We start from the raw sequence: 18,140 nt of genomic DNA on the forward strand, positions 1-18,140 counted from the left end.
CTGGGGCCGGAGCAGGTGGATGTCACCGTAGTCTGAGAGAGGAACAAAGCCCTGCCTGCCTGACTTTCTGAAAATCAAATTGACCCATATCCTTGGCAGAATATCCAGAGTCATGTCCAAAGGCAGAGTGAGAGCCACTTGATCTCTCAGGAGGGACAGTCACGATTGCCCCCACTTGGTGGCAAACAGCTCGAGTTACCTTTCGTTGCCGTGGTACTGGACGCTGAGGGCTCTTCTAGATACTGAGAGGATATCTTAACCATGTAGCAGAGCGTGCGTGAGGGTTACAAACGGGCACATTCCTTCCTTCCTTCATTCTACAATATCTGTTGTGTATGTTCAGTATTTTTTAAGCATATGAAAATACTTACTGTGTTTTGATCCAGTTTGGGCCAGGTCTATGCAAAATTCAAGTCTGTGGTTCTCGATTTGAAGCAGGAAAGGCTGACCAGTTGCCGATCGCTCAGATGCTCATAAGTAGGTGCTTCGTGTTTATGGAGGAAGGTGCGTGTCAGACACTGGGGTGTTTGCACATCTGCATAAGCGCTACACGCACCTACCTGGAGGTTCTGTTTGTCTTTACTGAATTGGAAGAAAATAACCATGAGCTGGGTTTATAGCTCAGTGGGTACAGTGCTTGCCTAGCACGCGCGAGGCCTGGGGTTCGATTCCCCAGCACCACCGGAAAAAGAAAAAGAAAATAATGATGAATTTCCATGGGGGGGGGGGGGTGTCTTTGAGATCGATCGATCGATCCGCAGTGTCCCTGACACAGGGCAGGGGAAGTTACCCTGGAGAGCCAGGGCTGGGACCACTGACCAGGGCCACAGAAACTGACCTAGGAGAGTCCTGTGCTCTGCAGACAGGAGCCGTCCTCTGGGTCCGGAAATGCTAAGGCAGAGAAAACAAACAACAAACAACCGTTTGCAGTATGAGCCTCTAATTGAACATCATGAGAGGAGACGAGCTTAATTGCAGTCATTAATTATCATATAAACTGCCTTCCCATGCGGCCCTCTCTGCGCCTCCTGCTTCTGGGGGAACCGTCTGCAAGTTCAACAGGGGATCGTAGGTGTCTGGAGCGCTGGGGGGGTTGGGGGGGCGACAGGTGCCCATTTTATCTGCGTACTACACGCCCCGGCTTCCTCTCGCTGTCCACCAGCAGTCTTGCATGAGCACCATTCATTCCAACCCCAAACACGGATGGGTGGGTGCCTGCTCGGACCAGAGACCAGCAGCATCCTGGGAGGTTAGCTCCGTGCACGTGAGCACTCAGCACTGACTGTGCCTGGAGCAGAGCCGGCACATAGTAGGTGCTCAGCTGATGTTCATGGCATGCAGGCATGTCTGAAATGAATAGTGGATGATGGATCACAACGCTAGCCTGTCTGCAGGCTGTGTGTCTATTTCGGGGTAAAGAGCACTACGTGACAGTGTCGTACTGGGTCTGCGCACATGCTCTGTCTCCGTGGGGTTCTGCCGAACCTACTTCTAATTACCTAAATCGTTTTATATGCTAGTTTCTCTCCACCTCCATGATCTGTGTCTAACGGAAGAGGAGGCCAAGCTCATACCTGGCCTCAGAATATAACCCCATTTACAAGGAGCGGCCCTGAGCGCTGTTAGTCTGGTGGGAGACCCTCCTGGGCCACCTGTTGTATGTGGGTGGAAGAAGGCCTGACCTCCAGGCGGGCCTCTGGATGGGCCTCCCCTGTGGCCCTCCTCCTGGTGTCTGGTGTGTCCTCCTCCCCATCTCTCCTGGGACTTGGCGGGGCCTTGTCTTGTCTGCCCCAGGGAGACCTCTGCATCCTGCAGCTTAATGACCTGCTCTCAGCAATCAGCAGACTCTGGTTTTCAAGCTGAAGCAGGTGAGACTGGCTGATTGCTGAGGGCACAGACGCTGATTTCCCAGGCTCCTCTCGGGTGTGAGCCTGCTGCGTCTGCTGCAGCCCCTGGGTCCTGGCACCTGGCCTATTGATGGCTCTCCCTCAGGCTAGTCGATTCACGCTCCTGGCCGCCTTGCTTGGCATTCCTATCTTTTCTCTGCAAGACTTTGGAGCCCGAGTCCTGCACTCTGGGCTCATGACTTGCTGTGTGACCTTGGCAGGTCTCCTCCGTGACATAAGGACAGCCTCCTCGCTCTCCTCTGAGAACTAAATCATAGTAGTGCCACCGTTAGTTGAGCCTTCCCACTGGACCAAGTCTGTTTACTCCCCACAGTAACCTTTGAAGGAAGGATGACTACAGCCCTCCTTTTACCAATGCGATAACAGAGGGTCAGAGAGGTTGAGTTACTTGCTGAAGGTCACACAGTATTGAGCAACAAAGTTGGGATTGGAACCCAGGCAGCCCAGTTCCAGGGTGAACTTTTATTGTTAAAGGATTATGACTTTGACTCATTTCAGGTCCCCATTTCCTCTGCCCACCTGCTTAGTCCCAGCCCGTCCACTGCTGAGACAGAGCACCCCTCTCTGTCCCTTTCCTCCACTTACCAGGAGGCTCCCTGAGGGTTGAACTTCGGACCTTTGTGGCTGCTGCCTGACGCTCACAGGGTCAAGGTTCACCCGAGCAGGGCTGGGAAGGGACCGCTAGCCCCTCCCTCTCAGCAGGCCACCTCTGCTTCCCTCCGATCCCCCGCTTCTCCGCAGCCAGGCCAGGCCCTGGGACAGACCTGGGCTTTGCCGACTGCCTCTTTCTCTTTAGAATTAGAAAAGACTCAAAATCATTCGACAGGCACAATAACAAGGATGGACGAGCCGATCTGCCAAGGAGAGCTGAGCGTGCCTCTGTAACAGGGAGCCGCCAGGGTCCTCCCTGGCTTCCTTTGGGGTGTAGGCAGAACTGCCCCTTACTTGCCCTGAGTGACCCTTCTGACCTTGGTTTCCTTGTCAAAAAAAAAAAAAGAAAAAAAAATTCCAGGCTCAGAGAGGGTGGCGAGCTGCTCATGGTCACACAGCTAGTGAATTCGGTGGGGAGCTGGGAATCGCACTCAGCCTGACCGTAAATCCTCATCTCCCCCTGCACACTCTCACCACTAGGTATGTGTGTGTTCTTTTAAATCTCAGTGCGAAGGGGAGCGCCACCTTTCGCTGGTGTGTGTGTGTGTGGGATCGTTGTGAGTTCCTCTGTTCTGTTCGCCTCACCGTGTTTCCCAGAAGCCCGTCTGGTGGCCACAACCCTCACTGCTCAGGCCGAAGTCTGCTAATGGCGTCCAAGGGACCCGCTGTCACTGCCCTAACCCTGGCCTGTGGCTGGGGACGATGGCTCTCAGCTTCTCCTGCCGTCCAGAGCACCAGGGTCCTGGGATTCGGAACCTCGCTTCGCCTTTGGGTCCGTTTCTGGGAGCTGGATTCCGGGTTTAGCCCAGGGTGTCAGGCCCAGCACTAGCGACATTGGGGCCACACAGTCCTCCCTGGTCTTTGCCCACTAGATGCCAGCGAGGGCAGTCACCCTCCGCTGACGGTCACGGCATTAAAGGGGTGTGAGACAGTAGGCAGAGCTTCTCCAGAGAGGCAGAGCAAGATCCGATTAGGTCTGTGTGGGAGAGTACTGAGCATGGAGAACGAGCACCAAGAGGTGGACCAAGCTCAAATTCCAGCACTGCGTTAAGGCTTCACGTCTCCAGACCTTGGTTCCCATCTGGGAAATGGGAGCAATCACCACCTGCCTGATCGGAGGCAGGAACAAGGGCAGCAGCACTACCCGCCACGCTGGCCCCAGCAGCCTCCATCAGTCCAGCCCGAGGGCCTCTCCGCTGTGTTTTCCATCTGCACCTTTGCTGCTGCCCAGCACAGAGAGGTGGGGGTGTCCAGGGGACAGAGTTGAAGGAGACTATCCCTGCGCCGGCCTTCCCCCAACCTGCTGCACCAGATCCATCCCCAGGGCTCAGCAGGAGGGCAGCAGCTGCGGCCGGTGGAGGTCTGTGCATTTACATGTCCAGCGGAGCCGGCCTGAGCTCCAGGCCCTGGGTGTGTATGGGCCGCAGCACCCCTGCCGGGCAGTGAGCTCTGTCCCCAGGCAGAGCCCGCAGTATTTGCCTCTTGCAGATTCTCTGTGAACCGGAGGCCCAGCCCTGAGAACTCTTTTTCATTTTTGGTACGAGGGATTGAACCCAGGGGCACTTGACCACAGAGCCACCTCCCCACCCGATTTTGTATTTTATTTAGAGACTGAGTGACTTAGGGCCTCTCAGTTGCTGAGGCTGGCTTTGAACTTGCCAGCCTCCTGCCTCAGCCTCCCAAGCTGCTCCTAGTGGAGTGCGCCCCGGCGCCCGGCCCCTGAGAACTCTTGAGTGGGTGGGCTCTTGCTCAAGGCCAACATGGACTTGTGGTCTGTGTCCCCAGGAGAAGTACGTGGAGGAGCTGGCCGCCGTGAGGCAGACCCTCCAGACAGACCTGGAGACATCCATCCGGCGGATCGCCGACCTGCAGGCAGCCCTGGAAGAGGTGGCCTCCAGCGACAGTGATACGGAGAGGTAACAGGTTGGGGCGGGGGCGCTGGACACGGCTCCTGGGGAGCGCTGACGTCTTCATGGGCCCGGGGCCACGCCCCTGGGAGCCCCTGGGGCTGGAGGTGTCGCTGGCTGGCTGGGATCAGGGGACACTGGATGCCGGCCCGACAGGGATTCGCGGCTCCTTGTCTCCGCTGAGTCCATCGAGCGAATGTCCGGAAGCCCAGGCCTGGTCTAGTTCTAACACCTCTTCTGTAAAGTGGCAAAATCGTACTAGGATGAGCCACAGGAAATGGCCGCGTGCAGATCGAGGGTTCCTGTCCCACCCGCTGCCTCCCCGCGGGGTTGTTAGAGCCGAAGGGCTTCCTGGAGGAACCTGGCGGAGAGCAGGGTCGGGATGCACACGTGGGCGCCGAGTTCGTGCAGAATTAGTGGGGCGGCTTGACGAGAGCCATTCCAGGTACAAGTTCAGAGGGCTGGGGGTTGGGGAGCCCCCCAGGACCAGTGTCAGGGCTTCTGTCCCCTCTTCCGGCCTTGAGGCTCCAGTTGCCACAGGCCACGGTCAGTGTGGGCTGGACGGAGCTCACCGTGTCCCAGGCCATCCACCCTGCAGGTGGCCAAAGGTCTTCGTCCCAGGAGTTGCCTTGGCAACCTCGGCTTGTCACTCATCCCCCACCCCAGCCTCCCCGTCACAGCCTGGGAAGCAGGGAGAGGTCTCCTTCGCACAGCTCGGCACTAAGGAGCCTGCAGATGCGCCTCCCCTAGCCACGCCACGTCTGAGCGGGCTGACCAGTCCTTCTAGGTCTTTCCCTGTGGCGAGGCTGATTCGTGCTGCCACAGGAGGGTCAGACCCCAGACCTGGGAGTGCCACCTTCTCTGTTCCTTCTTGTCTCATGGAAGGTCAAGGTCACACAGCATATTAGCACAGTTGGAACCCAGGTCTGCCCTTGCCCACCTCGGCCTCCTCTCGGCAGGTGGAGGCGGGGGCTGGCTCTGCCTGGCAGAGCAGTGGGTGTGAGACAGGAAGCAGAGAGGACTGGCAGCCAGCGCTGGGTGAGCCAGTGCGGAGAACCAGACATCTCTGTTCAAGAAGACCCTGCGCCATCAAAGAAAGAAAAAACCCAAACAAGACAAGCAAACAAAAGAACGAGGCTCTAACGCTGCCGGTGGCTTCCTTTATTTTCCTCCAAGTTCACCTGCACTTTCTAACCCTTGCACGACACACACCACACACCCCTAGTCGCCCTGGCGCCCACTTTAGGAGGTTTTGCTCCTGTGAGTTACGGCCTTTGGGTGCCTAATTTTAGAAAGTGCACCCACCCCTCTCCTGCTGGCGGCCCTGGGCTGGTCCTGGCTGCTGGGAGGGTGTCCCCTTCTGAGGGCACCGTGGTGGTAGCCTCTCTGGGAGGGAGGAGCCAGCCCCGGGAGGGTCTGGGGCAGAGAGAGGCATGTTCTAGAAAGCGGGAGCTCTGTGTCCCTGCGAGAAAGAAGTGACCAAGTGGGTCTCTTCCTCCTCCTGACTTTCCTCCCCTTCCTCCTTACCTCTCTTCCATCCTTCTTCCCCTCTCAGGATGGCCCATGGGAACCCCCGAGACCCTTAAAATGCCCCCAAGCCCCGGGTAGGATCAGCCACACCACTCGTGGGGTCCCCTATGAAATGCACGGGTGGGCTTCCTGCTTCAAAAATGTAAAACGTCCACCGGGCTCCAGGGCACCCGCCTGTCATCCCAACGACTTGGAAGGCTGAGGCAAGAGGATTATGAGTTCAAAGCCAGCCTCAGCAACATAGCGAGGCCCTAAGCGACTCGGCAAGACCCTGTCACTAAATAAAATATAAAAAGGGCTGGGGAGGTGGCTCAGTGATTAAGCACCCCAGGTTCAATCCCTGGTACAAAAAAAAAAAGAAAAGAGTAAGACGTTCAAGACATGAAACCAAACACGGACTTCAGGACGTGATTGGGAAGCCTGTGCAGCCAGCCAGACCCCAGGCTGATGATTCACGAGGAGCATGTCCCAATGCCCAGTGGCCCTTGGTCCTAACCCAAGGCCTCCATGTGGATTGGAGAGTGAAGCCCAATATCGATTTCCAATAACACCCAAGACTGGGAAAACCGGGGTGGGCCTTACCTGGAAAGAAGTTTCAACACGTTTCAAAGAATCGGCGTCAGACCAAGCATGCTCCCTGACGGCATCTGAGCCCGAGGATCATCAACAACAAAAGGAAGTCCATCCAGAGCTGAGTCCCCAGCTCCTGCCCCTCGGCGCCGCTCTGGATCCTTCCCCTCTTGGCCTCTCCTCCATGACCCGGGCATCCTTGCCTGGAGTAAGAGGTTCGGATTGGGTCTGAGGGATTGGTTTTTGATACTTCTCCAAACTGAGCTCTCAATCAGGATTCAAACCCACTCGGGGGCGGGGGGGAGAGAGAGAGAGAGAGAGAAGGAGAGATTCTCTGAGAAACCTGTTCAAATCAGGAACCATCACCTTCCTCCCTGTTGGGATTTAGGCCCGAGTGTAGCAGGCCTTCCAGGCTGGAAACGTGGCTCAGAATGTCCGTGGCGTTCACAGCAGCCTGCCCGCGCGCCGGCCCGCGGCGGGGCTGGCGTCCTAACTAGACTGCGGTGTCCCTTCCTGGGTTAATGGAGGGAAGCTGTGGGGGGGGTGTCCCCTGGGCCTGCAGCCTGCCCATTGTCATGCACAGCCTGCTGCGCTGGCTGGAGACCACCCCTCTACTCCCAGCCCAGAGTCTGCAGCTGCTCTGTCGCTCTGGGTGGGAGTTTGGGTGGGTGTGGAGAGACCCACGGGTGCCCTCTGACCTCTGGATCAGCGACAAGTACACCAATCCCTAGCTGGGTCAGTCTGAGATGAATGTTCCAGAAAAACATCCTCGATGGCTGGGTTGAGTATAAGCTGGACGTTTTTCCAACACACGCTCTTTTTCTAACCTGGCTAAAATGAGGCTTCGGAAGGACAAGCAGAGAGATCCGGGTCCGAGTGGAGATGGCGGCTGCCTCTGGCGACATCCTTCTGTGCGAACGTGTTCAGGGATGGAGCCAGACTCTAAGGTTTCCTGCTTTGTGGGAGAGGGGCCTTTGGAACGGCCGGCGGCCCTTTCTGACAACTCTTTTACTTCGAGTTTGCACCCCAGAGTAACGAGCATGCCCCAGGCCTGGGAGAACAGCTTGAAAGACTTCTGCTGTGATCTCAGAAGGCTGTCACCTGGTCCAGGCTACACAGGAGAGCACCCAGGCCACCTGGCTTCAGCTGCCCAGCTAATGGCATCCACAGGGAGTGGGAGCTGCAGGCAGGGCGTCTGCTTCTGCATTTCAGGAAATAATCATGAGTTGAATGATCGGTACTTCTCTGGTGACCTTCCCATGTGCCAGGTACTATGCTACGTGCCCAGCGTACACTGTGCCCACAACGGCTCTCTGAGGTTCCTGTCACTGTCAGATGAGGAAACTGGGGCTCGGAGGAGTCAAGAATCTTGCCACTGTGTCCACCAGACATGAGAGAGCCGTACTTGGATTTCCAGGCTGACCTTGTCACCCACGCTTCTAAAGAGGAGACCCTGCTGTTGTGTAAAACAGACTCTGTTTCCTCCTTCCCCTTGTCAAGGTCTCTGTTCTCTGCCCAGCAGCTGGCCTGTCACCATGGGGAGCTCATGTCTGTCACTGAGGAGATATGGAGCCACTTGCCGGGCAGTATTTGCATTTAGACTACAGTCGTCTGGCCCAGACTCACCCGAAAGGAAGATGTCGGAAGACGTTTAATCAATTACCTTGCTTATCATCAGTCCCTCTGTTTATAAATTCTTGGCCCAAGTTCTTTGTTTTAAAAGCAATGTGCATCAAGATGAGAGTAGGAAACACTGCCCACAGGTCAGGAGGTGAGGGGTCCAATCCCAGGTGCCACCAAATAGATCAGCACCATGGACAGGTCAGCTGCCCTCCCAGCCTTGGTTGCCCACCCCACATATAGCCATGGCGAGCGCTCCGTGTTATGACTTAGGGAGACAGGCAGACTCCTACCTGCCTCACTGAGCTGTTCTCCAGAGACTCTTCACATAATGAAGGAGTCAATAGATTTCTAACAGGCTCTTTTAAACAGAGACCCCTTTGGTTTTTATACCACAGCAAACGCTTCCAGAAAATTCTAGCTAAGGATAAGATTGTAGCGAAAGAGGGAAACTTGGAGCTAATTCCTCCTCCTGGGGTCTTCTTGCTGCCCCTTGGCAGCCCGGGTGGTGTCTCCCAGCACCAGAACCATGTGGTACGGGTCAGGCACCTGCCGGACCACTAATCCGTGACGTGCACGGAGCCAGCAGAGTGGCTGATTCCACCCCATCTGGTGTGGTGCTTCTCAGGAGCAGAAAAGGCAAGACTTCCCTGCTTCTGCTGGAATTCTCCCTCACTCCCGCCCCAGGCCTCCGCTCCAGACCCCATGACGAAGGTGTTGGGTGGCTTCAACATTTATTCACTCATAAATAAGTGGGGGACACTCATAAATAAGCGGGAGCTCTTTAGCTCCCAGAAGTTCTCGGTCCGTCTCTTTATTTTAAACACCCTCTGTTTTGTTGAAAATGTCTCGACTAGTGGGTAATGCGGGGTGCAGGCTGGACGCCACCTTTGCTCTGGATGATATTTCATTCCAAGTGGGTATTAGACGGACCACCTGGCCGCGCCTGGCCTCTGCTCCGCAGCTTCTGTGCCTGATCAGTGGTGCCAATTCGCCCGCAGCGGACACCGGCACCATGGAAATGGGGGGAGGCGGGCTGCTTCCACAGTACATCCTTGTCCTCCTGGTGGGTTCTTTCCAAAGCCATAGGCTTAGGAGGGGAGGAGCAAAGGATGCTGGCCACCTGACCACCTTTTTGTTTTTTTTTTAATAAGGTTGACACTTCAGAGTCTTTGCCGTCTTTTTTTCTTTGGTACCAGGGATTGAACCCAGGGCCACTTGACCACTGAGCCACATCCCCAGCCCTTTTTGTGTTTTATTTAGATATTTAGAGACAGGGCCTCCCTCAGTTGCTGAGGCTAGCCTTGAACTCTCAATCCTCCTGCCTCAGCCTCCCGGGATGGCAGGCGTGTGCCACTGTCCCCGGATAGAGGCTTTGCCATTTTTTTAAACTCCAGTTGAACAATGCAGTGGTGGCTTGAGTCTGCTGCCTGCTTGCTCGCCCCAAGGGACCCTGGCCTGGCCAGCCCAGATCTTCCTGTTAAGATGGAACCGAGATGAGAATCTGTCTGTATCCATGCTGGTGGGAAGCAGAAGGCAAATCCCAAAGGAAAAGCGCTTCCTAAAGGGACCGTTTTTGCAAGGCTGGGATGTGGCACAGGGTAGCACCTGGGGTCAGCAACAACGGCTACCAAAATGGAAGGGGCAAGAGAGGGCGCGATGGCTGGAATCCAGAGAGAAGGGAAGGAGGAGGGAGGAGCGGACAGGAGGTCCCTGTGGAGAGGGCTTGGTGGCAGGAGCAGCGCTGGCCTTTCCAGTAGAAGCCAGTCCGGGAGAATGAACACGCCGCCCGCCCCCTCCTCCCTCCTTGGCCAGGTTGAGCCCTAGGGGAAGCCACAGGGGCGGGGAGCCCACTGATGTGGTTCCCGCCATCAATCCATCAATCGACCGAGGTGGCGCTCAGGGATCCTCCCAGGCACGGCGCCGGGGCAGACGCGCGGGGAATGTGCGCGCTCAGGGCAGCCGTGCGTCGGGCAGCGGTGGACGGCACGGAGCACGTGGGTCTCCAGTGCGGAGGGAGGAGCCTCTCCAGCGGGTGGGGTCTGGATCCTGAGCCCCCCACGGGGCTCCCACCGGCTGGCGAGGGTGGGAGTGGAGGGTCTGAGCCCCAGGAGCGCCTCCGTGAGCCACTGGACCCTGATAGGAAGCGCTCCCGGGGCAGGTGGAAGGGAAGCCACCCAGGCCCCATTCCTGGGATTAGGGTTCAGGGTGGGGACACCGGGCAGCGGTGAATCTGCCCGCCCCCCTGGTACTGGGGTCCCATTGGAGATCCTTTCCTCTGAATGACCGGCTGGTGAATATTCAGCCTTTGGGGGCCACAGAGTCTCCCTCTGTCGCAGCTACTCTTCTGTGTCATGAAAGCTTGAAGCAATCACAGAAAAAACAAAATAAAAACTAGGTAGCCAGGGGATTTGGCCCAGAGTGTAGTTTACTGACCCCTTTCCTGTTGGATTCTCCGGGCACGGCCTGAGGACGCCTGGTCCTGTAAGACGCCTGGTCCTGTAAGATGCCTATGACTCGTGCTTGACCCACAGGGGACATTGCATTCTGGTGGGGACAGGGGTACGCAAATAGAAGCCCCTGAGGCTGACAGGTCTTGAGGACAGGGACCAAGGGGCAGCAGCAGCAGGTGCATCCCTCAGAGGAAATGATCAGGACTTCCAAGGAGGGAATTCCAGCAGAGAATAAAACACACAGGCCCAGGGCTGAGATGGCATCTTGGTTTGCTGAGGTTTGTGGCTTGGTGGTCTGGACAGGGCACATGCACGCTGGTAGGTCCTTAAAAGGCGCCACAGATCTGGCGTTCAAAGCTGCGTGACCTTAGACAAAGGCGTCCCGTTGCTCTGCTCTAAAATGGAGACACACAGGCTGGGTCATGAGATGTGCTGAGGGCGTGTTTGTTGAATGGAGGGATTCTCCCTGAAGAGTAGCTGCGGTTGTAATTAGTTCTGGAGTTTCCCACAATGCCCTGGGAAGCTATCCTGCCCCACGTCTGATTTGCTAGCCTGACAAAGAACGAAAAGCAAATGCCTTGCTTGTGGCAGTAACGATGCTATTAATAACAGCTGTGCGGGTTGTACTTTTTAAAAGTAGTGGGAATGGTTGCTGCCATTTAATTAGCACTATGTATTTGCCAGGAACCACGCTGAGAGCTTTATAAGGGCTATTGCACTTACTTGCTCCAGAATCTGGAGGCAGATCCCCATCATTAGCTACGTTTTACAAAGGAAGAGAGAAGAGGCCCAGAGAGGGCAAGCAGCTTCCCCAAGATCACACAGCAGCAAATTTTGAAAGTGGGAGGATTCAACCCCCAGCAGGTTGAAAACCAAGTTCTCTGGCACCCGGCAGCAGAAGTATAACACACCCCCTCTTGTGCTTATTTCTAGTGTGCAGACAGCGGTGGATTGTAGCAACAACGATGGCCGAAAAGAAATGTAAGTTAAACCCGAAGTAGAACTGAGCAGCTCACAAGGGTGAGGCCCTGGCTGTCTCTGTGCAGTTCACTCTGGGAATAGCCACACCCACTTGAAAAAGTATCAGCTGTGCCAACAAGAGCTCGACTTCACGGTCATCATACGACACAAGGGGTGTGTGATTGAACTGTCCAGTTTCATTTAGATAGAGATCTAAATCATGCCATGGTCCTCAAGCACCTTCTATGGCTCCCCATTGCCCTAGAATAGACTTTGGGGATGGACATTTGTGTCCTGCACATTTGACCTACCTTTCCATGTCATCTATGCCTTAACCTTTAAGGACCCCCATACTTATATGTACACTGGCCCTTCTATCTAAAATTTCATTTCCAGTTCCTGTGTGGCCAAGTCCTAACCATCCCAGGGGACATAGCTCTCCTGCCACTACTTGGGACCTTCCCACGTGCCTTCAAGAAGCAAATCAAGGCTCTCTACTTACTAATCCTAGACTCTATTCTCTGTCCCTCCCTACAGTATTGTAATTTCTCCTTTATTTTATAGTTATTTATACAGATGTGTTTCCACTCTGCTTGCTTGGAGGCCTGAGGACAGGGTCAATGTGAAGTCCATGTGTGTGGCTCCACGCTCACTGTGACTGATACAGAGTGTCCTGTAGACAACACACACACACACACACACACACACCATCTCCTGGTACATCAACCAGAAAATAATTATTGAATATCTGTATTGATCTCTCCTGTGCTGCTTTCAGTATCACAGAGCACAGAAGAAAAATCCCTGTTCACAAAGACACTCTGGTTAAGATAAGGAGTTAAAACTGTCACATTTGACCTATTTCATGAACATCTTATTTGGGATAAAATTCAATGCCAAGCCAGGTGCAGTCGTGCATGCCTTTCACACCAGCAGCTCAGGAGGCTGAGGCAGGAGGATCGTGAGTTCAAACCAGCCTCAGCAAAAGCGAGGCACTAAGCAACTCAGTGAGACAAAATAGGACTGGGGAGGTGGCTCAGTGGTCAAGTGCCAGAGTTCAATCTCTAGTACCTCCCCTAAAATTTCAATGCCAAGTTCTAAGCCCAAATCCTAGAGGCCTTGACATCTGTGTTGGAGCATGTGTCTCCCCGAGGGAGAGGGCAGAGGTCGCTGACACGGGCATCAGAATTGAAAGGAGCAGGGCTTACGCCCGGATGTCATCATTGCCTGGCCGGCCGGCCTTGACTAAGACATCTGTCGGCCCCTCCCCACCCACTTCGCCCATCTGTATGCTGGGGACAGCTCCGGCTCCCGCTCTGAGGGACAGTGAGGGAGGTCCTCCTGGCTCGTGCGGTGCAGTGGATGTCTAGGTATTGCCGGTACCGTGCTTGTCATTGTGCTGCATTCTGATTCTAGAGACAACGTCTCCCTGGTCAGCTCCCAGCCAGAGGGCAGTCTGCAATCCTGGCTGAGCTGTACCCTGTCCCTGGCCACAGACACCGTGAGGAGCCCCTCTCGGCAGTCGGCCATCAGCAGCTGCGTCCTCAGCCCCAGGTAAGAGCGTCGTCCTGCTGCCTGAGGTTCACCCATAGCCCGAGGAATCTGAGTTGCAAGGTTGTCCTTCCGGCTGACCATTCTTCTGGCTGAGGCACAGATAGCCACAGTCCTGACAGCCTGGGCCTCTCCCCTGCCCCTCCCTAATGACAGCGTGACTCTCTCAGCCCCCACTTCCTCAGATGTCACCATGAGAGATGATCAGACTCACTGGCTCAGAGGGTCAAAATGATGAGGATCTAATGCCAGCCTCTGCAACACATGGTTTTCTGATGATTTTACATAGTAGCGTGAACCCTAAAGATCACTTGTCGTTACAGTGACCTCTACCTCAGCCTTACTCATTTTCCATGTGTGGATAGTTATGGTTTTAAAGTTTTCTTTATTTTAAAAAAAAGAGTTTTGTTTTGGCTTTTTAAATTATCGCTTTTAATGAGAAGTGATATAAAGAATTAAACCAGGTGCAGAGGGGCACACCTGTCGTCCCAGGAGGCTGAGGACTGCTTGAGTCTCGTTTGAGAACAAGCTGAGAAGCATCCTGAGACCCCCATCTTAAAACAAATGAACAGACAAAGACAAAAAAATAAGAAAGACGAAGGAGGAAGAAGGAAAGGGGAAATTGAGCCGGACGATCTTTCACTCACAGATGTTAACTTTACGAGAAGGCAGATCCATCATTTCCAGACCACAGGGGTATGTTAATGAGGTCACAGCCGAGAGGAGATGCCCACAGATCCCCCGGCCCGCCCGCAGTGGGTCGCCCCAACAGGTGGGTCCTGGGGGCCATCCTCAGTGGCACGGATTAAATCCACCTTCCCTCTGGCTTTTCGGATCCATTTCTCTGGGTTCGCTTGGTTTTCCTTTCAAAAGCAGCCCTCTTGTCACTGGGGCTTAATGGCCCTAAATCAGACATTATGGATCAAGCAGATGCGTAATTAAGATGAAGTGCACGCTGCTCACGCCATGACAGAAGGACAGGGGTGATAAGACAGGAAGGAAGCTCACAGGCTGATGGGCGGACCCAGACAAACCCTTCCTGGCTTGAGTCTTGTTTGCTCTGAAGCGGGGGCTCTCTCAACCAAAAGAGGGGGACGGGGGTTCACGCGCCCCTTTTGGGCCTATTCAGCAAATAGCAAATACCCAGCCCACGTCTTCGTTAATCTTAGACTGAAATATGTGCTGTAGAAAATATCAAAGGGAGCCTTTAGCAATGGGGTGCATCCGGGGAATTAATCAAAGCAAGATTGTCTGATCATTGCTCTTAATTAAAAACAAAGGTCTGTGAGGAGGAAGGATGTGTGTCCTCTTCAAAACTTAGGACTTTCCCTTTCGACCTTGGCTTCCCCTGCCCACCAGTGCATAAGGCAGCAGAAGCCAGCTGGGAAGTGGCCAGTGGAGAATGCTAATGCTGAGTCCCGTGATATGCAAGTTTCCTAATCAAATCCTGTTACAGTGCAGAAGAGGGACTGTACCCCGGGGCTTCTGCCCTTACGCACCTGTTTGTATGGGAGATGGTGGGTGTGGTGGTGCTTTCCATGCACGGTCTGAAGTCAGAGCATCTGGATTCCAATCTCCATGCTGTGTGATTTGGGGCCGATGGCTTAACCTCTCTGTTTGTGCATCCTCATGGATCATTCGGGGCTGTCGTCAGGATAAATGTGGGTGAGGCTCCAGCAACTGATGCATGCACTGGTCTAACCCAGGCTCCTCTGCTGCCCCTCGGGGAGGGTGGGTCCTCAGCAGCCCCAGGCAACCGTCTCCAGGGTCTTCTCCAGGAGACCCAGTGACAGCTCAGGGTGGAATCGCCTTCACAAAGAACCACGAGGGTCAGGAGGCAAGGGAGACACTTGGACATTTGACAAGAAGCTCCTTGTCTGTCCTGGGGACTGACTTTCAGTCTGTGCTATTGAAATGTTTGGTGAATGAATAACTGATCACAACAGTAAGACTGGAGCAGAAATAGGAACTGTATTTAGCCATAGCTCGGTATCCATTGTGGCTCAGAGAGGGTGGATCATTCACTCATTGTCACACAGCATGTAAGTAGAAGAGTCAGGATTCGAACCTGGATTTGAAACCCCTCTGAAGCCTGTGTTTGTATTTGCCCCGCTACTACAGCTCTCTGATGTTTATATAGGTGTTGGATTGCCCACCCAGCAAAGTGTGTGGGCGACAATCTGTCCTGTTCCTAAAAGTGCTTAAGGACTGTTATGGGTCCAGAGCCTCCTGCATGCCCGGGCCTATGGCAAGAAGCCCTGATCGTGGTGAAACTTTCCTTTGAATCATAGTTAGAACTAGAATTCTAGACATTCTGAGTTGGACAGAAGCGTTGGGCTTACCTAGTCCAAAGTGTTCATTATACAGATGAGAACTTGAGGTCAGCAGAGGAACATGTCTCTCCCAGACAGACAATGACTACTGGCCAGGGTCCTTTACCTCCAGCTCTTGAGAATCGCACAAAACGTCCATGAGTGCGTCCTCTCTCCACGAACATGAAGGGAAGCACAGGTAATTGTTGAAAAGATGGCCGCCCTAATTACCCCGATTGGATCACGACGCGGTCTCTGCATGCATTGAATTCCCACACCAGACCCCACAAACAGGAACAATCAAAAATTAATTTTTCTACAAATGCGAATGAATTTTTCTACAAAATTTCTTTTTTCTTTCTTTCCTTTTTCTGTTATTATATTTCAAACGTTTGCAGTACTGGGGATTGAACCCAGGGCCTCACACATGCTAAGCAGGTGCTCTCCCTCTGAGCCACCTCCCCAGCCCTATTTTGTATTTTATTTAGAGACAGGGTCTCACTGAGTTACTTAGGCATTGCTGAGGCTGGCCTCAAACTCGCCATCCTCCTGCCTCAGCCTCCCGAGCTACTGGGATGACATGTGTACCACCATACCCAGATCAACTCTTTTTATTTTTTTCGTAAATTCAAACCTATTATGCCCAGTTTCAGAGAAATATGTAGCTGAATTTAAAACATCTGAGCTGTAGTGAAATCTCCCCTGGGGGTTGGGGGGGGAATTCAATGATACCACAGCATAAATACCATTATTATGATAATGAGAAGAATATTGGATTTCCAAGAAAGACTAATAGAGTTACCCCTCGCCTTCTAACAGAAAAGTGTTGGACGGGGTAAAGAAAGGATATTACAAATCGGTATGTCAAGATAAAGGAATTAATTTCTCTCTTCATAGAAGTAAAATGGTTTGCCTGTTCGTAACATGACATGAAGTTCAGATAGGGTTCATTTTCTACATCAGTCATGCCCGTGTGGGTGATCCTTGCTCCTAACACACTCAGTATTATCAGGAAGACAAAGGAAATTAAAATAGAAATTAATAAAGACTTAAAAGCCCCTAATCTCAGCTCACTTTCCAAAGGGATCAGCCATCTTCCGTTTGGTATACATGCTTCCACATCTCTCTCTGTGACTATAATCATATAGATGCACTTGTAGCAAATAGCACATTTGTTGGCTTTTAAAATCGTAAGTGATACGATGCTCTATTATGTACGCTACTCCTGAATTCTTAGGGTGTGCTTCTTTTTTTTGGGTGGGGTTATAGGGGATTCAACTCAGGGGCACTCGACCACTGAGCCACATCCCAGCCCTACTTTGCGTTTTATTTACAGACAGGGTCTCGCCGAGTTGCTTGGCACCTCACTTTTGCTGAGGCTGGCCTTGACCTCGTGATTCTCCTGCCTCAGCCTCCCAAGCCGCTGGGATGGCAGGCGTGCGCCCCTGCACGCGGCTCTTATGGTGCGTTTCTTTCCCTTCACAATATATCTTGGAGATCTTTCCTTACCAGTACGCTCAAGTCCATCTTCTTCTTTTAAATCCCTGCAGAAGATCTTAAAGTTAGGTGGTGCTCTATTGAACTGCAGGGCTTCCTGTTTGCCTTTCAGGTGCTTTCCAGATACTTCCTAGAAATCTGTCAGGCTTCAAGAAACACACGCCCTTAGGCGCACAGGCAAAGGCTTCTCCAGTCAAAGGGCGTTCGCGTGCTAAGTTTGAGTGGGGATTGCCACACAGCCCAGTGTCCTCTCCACTAGGAGGCTCGACGTGAGAGCAGAGGAGAGGAGTCTGGTGTCTGTCCCTGTCTTACCTGGCACGTGGCCAGGCTCCCTAAATGAGCCCCTAGGTGCTTTCCAATTTGACTGAGAAAGACGGTCACTTTAAAAACAGAAAGGAGGAGAAAGCAGTCCCCGGCCCACCGCATCAAGTCATACCCCGTGTTATTTATAAGCAATGTCAACTCGAGAGAAATATACCCAGAGCTCTGTGATTTACTGCTCGGGAGCCCAGCCGCTGCTGCTGATAAATGCAGTTCTTCTGGGGACGGGGACACTAAATCACGCTGTGGCCCCTGGAGAAGGCGCTGGTGGGCTTGGTGGTGGCAGCTGGAGTTTGTTCAGGGGTCTCTCTTGACAGCTGGCGGCAGGTGGGACCAGGGCCGCCCTCCAGCACCCTGCCCTGCCGGCCTAGCGGGAAAGCGGTGGCTCTCCATGATTCTTGTCCTCACAGTCTGTCGGGTCCCCAAGCAGAGACTGAGCCCCGTCTGGTCCAGGACTCGCACCCGCTGCCCAACAGGTCCCCGGCTGTGGTCCCGCAGGGCGTGGCAGGGCCGGGTGCTGACGACGCTGCTTGGCGTCTGCAGGATGCGCGTGGGTGTCCTCCGTGGTCAGTCGCTGGCCTCATTTTATTGGCCAATTAACATTCGGGTCCATCCGGCCTCTCCTGCATCTTCAGTTCTCGTGTCCCAGTTATCCGCCCTGCAGCCTCGGGTCCTCCTGTCTGCACTGTCCTCTCTCCGGCTCCCCTGAGTTACTTCTTCTTCCCTTCACGTCCAGACTTCTCCAAAGGAGGTCTGCACGCAGCGTGGCCCTGTCCCGCTCTGCCCGGGCACCACGCCCCAGGCCCGCCCTCACCCGTGCGCCTGAACTTTCTTCATGACGTGGGCAGCTCCTTAGCGGCA

At 53.9% G+C, this 18,140-nt stretch overlaps 1 protein-coding gene across 3 annotated transcripts in view; it reads left to right on the top strand.

Moving 5' to 3' along the window:
- MYO18B (myosin XVIIIB) overlaps positions 1 to 18,140 on the top strand; it is a 223,701-nt gene that overhangs the window by 190,445 nt on the left and 15,116 nt on the right. For all 3 annotated transcript variants that reach the window (XM_079151214.1, XM_079151216.1, XM_079151215.1), the window contains exons 40-42: positions 4,344 to 4,474; positions 11,572 to 11,619; positions 13,015 to 13,152. In XM_079151214.1, the coding sequence (XP_079007340.1) occupies positions 4,344 to 4,474; positions 11,572 to 11,619; positions 13,015 to 13,152 (317 nt within the window). The remainder of the gene's footprint in view (positions 1 to 4,343; positions 4,475 to 11,571; positions 11,620 to 13,014; positions 13,153 to 18,140) is intronic.

Source organism: Sciurus vulgaris (genome assembly GCF_902686455.1).
Source record: "Sciurus vulgaris genome assembly, chromosome: 8".
NCBI classification, from domain to species: domain Eukaryota; kingdom Metazoa; phylum Chordata; class Mammalia; order Rodentia; family Sciuridae; genus Sciurus; species Sciurus vulgaris.